At 49.1% G+C, this 8,717-nt stretch overlaps 2 protein-coding genes across 2 annotated transcripts; one reads left to right on the forward strand and one right to left on the reverse strand.

Moving 5' to 3' along the window:
- The first annotated feature begins 169 nt into the window (after positions 1-169).
- Positions 170-2,659, forward strand: BDV37DRAFT_82189 (putative alanine aminotransferase). The gene is made up of 3 exons (XM_032091283.1): positions 170-611; positions 881-2,130; positions 2,187-2,659. The coding sequence occupies exons 1-3, from the start codon at positions 473-475 to the stop codon at positions 2,439-2,441; spliced, it is 1,644 nt and encodes a 547-aa protein (XP_031947033.1). The 5' UTR covers positions 170-472; the 3' UTR covers positions 2,442-2,659.
- Positions 2,660-2,754: 95 nt separating this feature from the next.
- BDV37DRAFT_82227 (protoglobin family protein) lies at positions 2,755-4,547 on the reverse strand. The gene is made up of 3 exons (XM_032091284.1): positions 4,249-4,547; positions 3,911-4,181; positions 2,755-3,852 (listed from the first exon to the last, which is right to left on the reverse strand). Exons 1-3 carry the CDS (start codon positions 4,361-4,363, stop codon positions 3,069-3,071), a joined length of 1,170 nt encoding a protein of 389 aa, XP_031947034.1. The 5' UTR covers positions 4,364-4,547; the 3' UTR covers positions 2,755-3,068.
- Positions 4,548-8,717: the final 4,170 nt, after the last annotated feature.

Raw genomic sequence — 8,717 nt, forward strand, 5'->3', positions numbered from 1 at the left:
GTGGGGTAGCATTTCAGGTACGGGGCAGTACTCCGATATCCATGCCGATAGTTTGGTTCCTATAGAGTATATTTCTCTTCCACTGTGGGTTGACTGACAAACCATATCAAGCCATACAGTTATGATTGACAATGCCAATGTCTCTCTCCACTAGTGAACCCCCATTCTTACTCTCATCCACCCCACCATGCCTTGTACCGTTGTATTGAGTTCGTATTCCATGGATGAGTCAGCGGCGGATCGGCACTCACCGCCTACAGAATTTCTCGCGCGATAGCCGATTTCCCTGGGAATTCTTTTTTCCCCCTGCACTGTGTAAGCCGTTGGACCCTCTCTGGCCTCTACAACGCTGGACAAGACCTTAAGTGGTATCTTTGACTAATTGCGCCTTGAGTGACCCGTGAATCCCCACGGTCGAGAGACAAAATTCGCGCAATTGATCACGTCGGGACAAAATTGCCTCAAGACCATTATGACCTGGCAGCTAAGACTCGTGCGGGCATCTCCGCTACGATGCTCACTTTCCCGGCCGAATGGCCCGTGGCATATTCCGCGGGCGTCTTACGGCTGTAGCACAAGGTTCCCCGCCGGGGCTTTCAGGCCTTCTTCAGGTATGTGTTTCGGAAATCTATCGCTCGGTCCCACGGGGTCGATCCTTTCTGCACCTGTTCATTGGATGCCACATCGGTTTAGTTACTTTCCTGCCTGTATTTTTGAACTGTCACCCGCTCAGAAGCAAAGGACTCCCCTCACCTCGTCACATGCATGGTCATTCCTTCCCCTCATAGGGGTCGCCATATAAATGTCCAATGGATGCTCCATCCGGGCGAGCGCTCGACTCAATCCAACAAGACAACTGACCCTTTACGAATACCCTCAGATTCCGCGATGACGACTCAGACTACAGTGTCCTACAGCACTACGCGCACCTTGTCCACCCCAGGTCGTTGCCTGAACCCTGATAACATCAACCCCCACGTCAAGGAGGCCAAGTATGCCGTCCGTGGTGAGCTTGCCGTCAAGGCCGAGGAGTACCGTGTGAAACTGGCCAATGGAGACAAATCATTGCCTTTCGACAGTGTCATCTTTGCCAACATTGGCAATCCCCAACAGCTCGACCAAAAACCCATCACCTTCTTCCGCCAAGTACTTAGTCTCCTCGAGAACCCCCATCTGTTGAACAACGTGGAAGCACTTCGCACATCCTTTGGTTATGAACAAGATGTCGTTGACCGGGCGAAGAGGCTCCTGGCAGATGTCCAAAGCGTTGGTGCTTACAGTCACAGCCAGGGAGCGCCCGTGATCCGCCAGAGTGTCGCTAAGTTCATTGAGGAGCGTGATGGATTCCCGGCCAATCCTCAGGATCTGTTCTGCTGCGCTGGTGCCTCGTCTGGCGTCAGCACCATCCTCAACGTTATTTGCAACAGCCCCCAGGCTGGTGTCCTCGTCCCTATTCCGCAATACCCTCTTTATACTGCCACCCTTTCTCTCCTGAACGCGCAATGTGTACCCTACCTCCTCGAAGAGCAAAAGGCTTGGGGTACCGATGTGGCTGCCATTCGTAGCTCGTTGGCGCAGGCCCGGTCTGCCGGCACTGACGTTCGTTCGATTGTAGTCATCAACCCTGGTAATCCTACTGGTGCCTCTTTGAGCCCCCAGGATATCAAGAATGTTCTTGACCTTGCTGCGGAGGAGAAGCTTGTGGTTATCGCGGACGAGGTCTACCAGACGAACGTCTTCCAGGGCGAGTTCGTCTCGTTCAAGAAGAGGCTTCGTCAGCTGCAACAGGAGACACCGGGCAAGTATGACTATGTGGAGTTGGTCTCTCTTCACAGTGTGTCCAAGGGCATGGTGGGCGAGTGTGGCCAGCGTGGTGGCTACTTTGAGTTGGTTGGATTTGACCCTGAGGTCCAGGCTCAGATCTACAAGCTTGTGAGCATTGGACTTTGCCCACCAGTCATTGGACAATGTCTGCTTGAGCTCATGGTGAACCCACCCAAGGAGGGCGAGGGCAGCTATGAGCTGTACCAGAAGGAGTACAATGGAATCCGCGAGGGACTACACAAGCGCGCCCTTGCTTTGTACAAGGCCTTCCAACAGATGGAGGGCGTCGAGTGCCAGGAACCTCAGGTATGTTATTCACGATACTCCACCCTATGAACATAACTAACGTGGCTCATATCTAGGGTGCCATGTATCTCTTCCCCACCATCACCCTCCCGCCCAAGGCCATTGAGGCTGCCAAGGCCGAAGGCCGTGCCGCCGACGAGTTCTACTGCCTGCGTCTTCTCGACGCTACCGGTGTCTGTGTTGTCCCCGGCTCCGGCTTCGGCCAGAAGGAGAACACTCTGCACTTCCGCACAACTTTCCTGGCCCCTGGTACTGACTGGGCTGATCGGATCGTCAAGTTCCACTCCGAATTTATGGCCAAGTATAAATAAATGAATAGAACTAACATGTACACATATGATTCACGTGATACCTGTTGAGAATAGAGCATTATACCTCCGCCATATCCATGGCGCTACTCACATTGGAAGAACAAAATTGATTCCTCTCACATATCTTTAGATGTTCCTTCTCCACGTAACTGTAGGCATTGTATTTGGTCTTTTAAAACATAGAATCATGCCATGTGGAAGCATACCATAAATGTTGTACTAAGGGGAGTCCATTGCTACGGTAAGTACGCGCTAGATGTGGGGTATATAAAAGATTCAAACAGAACTCAAGTAAGCAATAGGACCTAGCTTTTTTCTCGCTAAAACAATAAGAAACATATGGGGTAGAGAGGGCCTGTTTTAAACCAAAGAGAGAACACGAACAGAGGTATATAACTAAAAAACAGTGCTAACAGGGAAATATGCAACAACCAACATGGGTGATAAGATAATGGCCAAACACAAACTCCAAAACGAGCCTATCGATGCACTTTCAAGACACTCATTGAAATCATCATCCGGTAACTGCTTTTGGGTCTCAGGATTTGAATTCGCAGATCCACGCTCGTATCATTCGGTATCCCGAAGGATTTTCGGGATGTAATCAAGATGTTCAGCTTGGTAACTTTACTTGTACCCGGACCCTTTCTGTTTCATCCCAGAAGACCATATTTTCGTCTCGAAGTTATGTATATGCCCGACCGCAAATGGTGACGCGAATGCTGATGGATTTGGAACAACGCTGGGAGTGACTAGATGACTGCTGGAGGTGGATGGGCGGTCAGAGGACACTGCCGTTTCGGCTGTCGAGATCACTCGGTCCAGATCGACGCTTCCGTTTCTGTCTCGCGAGATTGAGCTCTGTGTATCCCCTGCTGAGTTGGGTCTCGAGGTGTTGAATCCGGGGATTAGGCAATGGGGGTGGCTTTGTCTGTCCTGGGGCATTGAGGATACCTCGCTGTTGGTGATTGAGGCTGTGTCTGTGGTTGTGGTTGTGGTCGAGGCTGTGTCCGTGATGCCCGTGGCGATTGATGCATTATCCGTGGTGCCCGTAGCGATTGACGCATTATCCGTGGTGCCCGTAGCGATTGACGCATTATCTGTGGTGCCTGTGGTGGTTGATGCATTGTCCGCGTTGCCTTTGGCTGGTGCATTGTCTGTATTGGTCGTGTTTAATGCTTCGTCTGCGAACTCCTGGCCTTCATTTATGTAGCACTTGGAGATTAGATCGTTTTGGATGCAGAAGACCTTGCTCATAGATCTGATTAGAGCGAACTTGAACTTGACTGTCATCTCTGGATGCAGTGAGATTGTTTCAAACAGTAGCTGTTTCACGTAGCCAAGACAAGCATTCATATGGATGTACTCTATTGTTAATGGATGCATCAAGACTTTTCCTGTGTGCATTTCCCTATTTTCGACCGGTTTAGTGGGTTGTTGGCTAGAAAGGTCGTTCGAAAACAACTCACCCAACTTTTCGTAGATACTCCCAGTACGAAGGCTGGCCGGGGTCTGAGCATAATCTGGTCAGATACCATTTCCAGAAAATCTTTCTCCGTTGCACTTGAGGACTGTCGATTGTGAACAAGTCCTCGATTTGTGCTTCGGACGTAGTACTTCGAGTGCGGAGCGCACGGGCTGTGATATCGAATTCCAGCATCTTCTCATAGAGACGATGGGTGAGCTCCGGAATAACTGTTTTCAGGTATTTTGAGCCTTTATTAAATATTACGACGTCGTCTGTGTGTAATGATAAGCCGTCTGTGTTTGCTGGTAAGATAGAAAGCAGCTGCTTGCCCAAACGTACCGTCTGTGAAATCCAGGAACGTCTTTATATACTCCATGCGTTTTCCAAAATCCGTGTATAGCTCCTTCCGCCCGACCCTCCTGATATCTTCCTGCACAGGGGCAACCGGATCCATGTTTAGATCGATGTGAGATGTATTGTTTAAAGTAGACTGGTTAGAAGCCGTTGTGCACTAAGGGTTTTATCCGTGAAATGTATGGTATGCGTCCGTCGAGAGCAGTTTATACACAATCCTAAGGGGGTATTGAGAGAGACAGTAACAGGGGACACATATGTTACTTGTATGGTCTCCCTGCTGGAGACAGAGCTTATATTTATTAGACCCATGTGATCTTTTGAAGGATTTTAGGTCAGTAACCGGGTCTTTCCGTCTCCTGCGGAGTGCGCCAAGTGAAGTTGACCAGGGGCTAATCTGACTTTGGCAGACGGGCCATTTAACTGACAGCTCCTTCGACATCCATGCTGTTTATGAAACAAGCTTCATATGGCTTGCAAGAGTTTTCGAATAAATCCGCGCACACAGGGTCTCTCCCGGCCTTTGACAGTGCGGTCCACAATTATGACCCGACGAGTACGCCAGCCTAAAGTGCAAGCGAGCACGCGTAGGGAGACCCCGCAGAAAGATTTTCTCCGATCTAGGATCTTATACGTAGAGGGCGTTAGGTTCCAAGCGGATGTACCTGCATGGTCAGCACCACTGGTGCGATACCGAACACGATCCGAGGTGGCACAGCGCCAATGACCTGCCGTTTGGTGGAACGATAGATTAAAATATATTAAGTAGACAAATGGCCGCCCCCACCTTGGAATCCCACGGAGCTGGGCCAGACTCCAGAGTTCAGCTACGCCCGATCCCTGGAGAGTTGAGATGATAGGATACGCACACCGAGAAGGCAGGCTCCAGACAGTGGACCCACTAATGACTCTGCTAGGGTTTGACGCGATTAGTACTCCGTACGGAGGACGTATGAGGTATCTCGGAGTATCATTCCTCGGTACCGTAGCCTAAATCACTTAACTCAGCCACTCGGATATTCCGCCATCATGCTGGTTGATTGCGTTGTGATTCGTTGACGCCCTTTTTGTGCATGTTACTATCTCGGTTACGTCTGTGCTGCTCTCCCTATGAACTGTCAGATAACCCTTGGCACGTTCGGATCGTGCGAGTGGAGAAGCTCCATGAACGTGTAGATCGGTGGGAGGCACAGCTGAGTCCTGACCGCAATGTGTCCACGACTCGAGTCAGAATTCTCCGGACCAGTGGCACCATAGTCATACTACCATGGTCTCACACGGAGAGATTCTAGACACCGGAGCCCCATGCTGATCCCTATTGTTTGCCAGCTTATTTGCATGACAGCAGAGTCGACTCCCGAGGATTGTGGGCGCTGTATCCGCTTCAGGGTCAGGGATGAGCAGAACAGAGGCGCATAGGATCATGCCACCAGGTTGCTGCCCATACTGTAGATTATGGCCCTAAGCCTCTTTGGGCGTCCTTGGCGAGTGGGCCTGGGAAAAAGTCAAACAAATCAAATCGGCTCTTTTTACTGCCGCGCTGCCGACTCCATCAATTGAACAGAACCTGGACGTTATCAGATTCTGTTTATGTCTCTGTGCTTTTCTAGGAGCGTCTCATCGGTGGAGTACTCCGTACCAAACTTCCATATGCGTCTACGTACATGTCAACCAACATTCACATACCGGTGTCCCTCGAAAATCTCCCATCTGATTACTATCAGGCATCGTTTGACCCACTTCGCACTGTCCGGTAGGCCTCCTACTGAGATCCACTCGACTAGAACAGATTGAGTAAGGGCAATATCGAGATAGACTTTAGGAGGATCTTGACATTATTAACAATATCATAAGCAAATGTTAGGGGGTGGTATTTAGGGGTCATGCAGGAAGAATGTCTCGCCTAGAGTAACTTCAACAGTGCAGGGCCGAAAGTCAACTTGTGGCAAACTCGTTCGTATTAATATCAGTAGTATTAGCGACGAGGTAAATTGGATTCCCATTTGCCCTACTTGTAGTGTCGCATATGGCTACGCCGCAGTTTGAGCAGAGATACTATTATTGGTTATAGCACAATATGAGTGGATACCTCTCAAGTGTACGGAGTACTGTCGTAGCATGTCGTAGAAAGGAGAAAGCCGGAGGGGAAAAAGAGAAAAAAAAGAAGAAAAGAGGGAAAGAATGGACCGCTAGAAAATGGCTAACTAGTCTTTTTCCAGGGATGAGTCGATGACACATTCTCGAATGATTCGAGGAATATGACAAACATCCTCTTCGTACGCGGTCATTGACATGAAATGATGTCTCTTAAACACCCCGGTAATTCTGCTTATACGGCTCATGTATGGCACAGTGCACCCATAAGACTCCCTCAAAGGACCATGCTGAGACCATTGAAGCTCTGTTGTTTTATTGTTTTATTTTTATTTTTTTTTGGTTAACAATGGGTTCACTTGTGTACCGCGGAGATTGCTTTTCCGAATTGTAAGCGACGACGAGAACGCGACCCACTTGCCCTGTGGGGCAGAAGGAGTTCGTAGGATTATATTGCTCACCTCATCGGATAGAAACTGTGTAAAGTCCTCAAAGTCTGTTCGGGTCCATTACGCCGAGGTATATAAACCGTCTTATGGCCGGCACATGGGCTTCATCAGCCTATTTTGAGAAATTTGTGGCGTGATGGAGAGCAGATGTTGAGCTCCACATATCCAGTCGCCTTGAGAACGAACCCCGGCATATCCGGTCAAATACCCTCGGTCTGCGTCTTGTACTCAGTTCATGAGCTCGAGGAAACGAAGACAGTGACAGGCAGAGAGTGTGTCTGATGGAGCACTTTTTGAGCCACGAGAACACTACAGAACCCTGGCAATGGACGAGAGAACGGCGCCATGTGCTTTCTGGGTGTACATTGTGAGACCCGGGTCCAAGGTTATATTAACCCATCACTATCTTGCCCAGAAGATCCACTATGTCAGCTCGTGCTGCTGCTTCCATTATATTTTAACATGTCTTGACTAAAGAAAAGATGCTCAGGATGCCACCCAGGATACGCCGAACAAATTCATGTGTTCCGATAGACTGACAAATAGGACGTGCTAAGCTGATATTGGTTATAGGACATGTGACACTGTGACGGTGCTACTTTTATTCGCTACATGGGCTAGGTCTGGGTGGAAACGAGCCGCCCTGGTCACTTGGTGAAACCCTGTGCTAGCCGTAGAAGGAGCTGCAAGGGCTCATATGGTAGTTCAAGGCCGAAAGGGCGTTCTACAGAAGTGCTGGACTGGATGCAACATAGTGCAATCTGGTTACATGCTCATCGTCAACCTGCGCTCGGAGGATGCGGTGGTACTCAGGAGACTCATTGTCATTAAAGGGTTTAGATACCGGCAGAATCTCTTTGCTTCTAGCAGGAGTTTTAGAATATCCGTATCTTGTTAAACCACAATGTCTCATCATTACACATCACAGTGATTACTTTTCTGTCGCTCTTCCATGCCCTGGAGGTCGCTTGAGTCAAGCTTCACGGTCATGTTGGAAGATTGCTGAACATCTGTCAGCTACCCAGCCAGGAGAGCAAGCTCAACTTCAAGTCAATAAGGCTGGGGTTTCGGTGGCGAGTGGTAAACGTAAGTGTCCTAAACCAGCCTAACTGATATCCTCTCCTTGAGGGTTGAACCAGGGCCCTCAAAAACCTCTTCCGGCCCTTTAGGAGGCATTTCTACTGAGCTTCATCTTCTTGCGATGTTGTGATAGTAATGTGGTGGGTATAGCAAACTGAGCAATCGACCACATACACTGCAGGCGAAGAAAGCGATTGTCAAGCTCTCCTCAAGACTACCGCCGACTGTCGTCTGCCTATTCCCAATGAGCTGATCAAACCCCACACTGAGCTGGTGACTTCGACGGACAGAGGCATTAGCATGGGATACTTGATCATCTGTGTGCGCCGGACCAATGCTGTTTCACCGGGTTCAGAGCCCCCGTATACTTAGGCTGGTGTCACCATAATGCGACATTCGGATGTCAAAAATTCGTTCGGTAGCAGACGAGTTATGGCGCCACTCCTTCCTGGGTATAATCTGCGGGATAATTATCTTGTAGTACTTGCTGTGGCGCAGCTTCGTTTGCGGGAGGTCCGTCATCTGAAGACAACTTCTCAGCTCATGTGTGCTGTGATGTATGTACGACTGCACATGACCCCGAGAGTCACTTCCAACAATATACATTTCCGCCCGAGAAGTTCCAGTCTACCCTATCGAGCACAGCTATTCTTTATTGTCTAATATAGGATGCTGGCAATAACTATTGCCGGAGCGCGGTGCGCAACGGTATAATTTCAGTCCCTTGAAAATACAAGTAAATATTCGAATAACCATGCTACTTAGCCAAAGAATAACTCAATAACAGAGAAGAAAAAAAAAAAAAAAAAAAAACAAAAAAAAAAAAAAAAA

Source organism: Aspergillus pseudonomiae, assembly GCF_009193645.1.
Source record: "Aspergillus pseudonomiae strain CBS 119388 unplaced genomic scaffold BDV37scaffold_2, whole genome shotgun sequence".
Taxonomy (NCBI): Eukaryota; Fungi; Ascomycota; class Eurotiomycetes; order Eurotiales; family Aspergillaceae; genus Aspergillus; species Aspergillus pseudonomiae.

Excerpts from the sequence above, each read along its gene's own strand:
- BDV37DRAFT_82227 (XM_032091284.1), bottom strand. The coding sequence starts at position 4,363 with ATGGATCCGGTTGCCCCTGTGCAGGAAGATATCAGGAGGGTCGGGCGG. Across the intron at positions 4,182-4,248 it reads GTTCCTGGATTTCACAGACG|ACGACGTCGTAATATTTAAT; the intron begins GTACGTTTGGGC and ends CATTACACACAG. Across the intron at positions 3,853-3,910 it reads GAGTATCTACGAAAAGTTGG|GGAAATGCACACAGGAAAAG; the intron begins GTGAGTTGTTTT and ends GGTCGAAAATAG.
- BDV37DRAFT_82189 (XM_032091283.1), top strand. The coding sequence starts at position 473 with ATGACCTGGCAGCTAAGACTCGTGCGGGCATCTCCGCTACGATGCTCA. Across the intron at positions 612-880 it reads GGCTTTCAGGCCTTCTTCAG|ATTCCGCGATGACGACTCAG; the intron begins GTATGTGTTTCG and ends GAATACCCTCAG. Across the intron at positions 2,131-2,186 it reads TCGAGTGCCAGGAACCTCAG|GGTGCCATGTATCTCTTCCC; the intron begins GTATGTTATTCA and ends GCTCATATCTAG.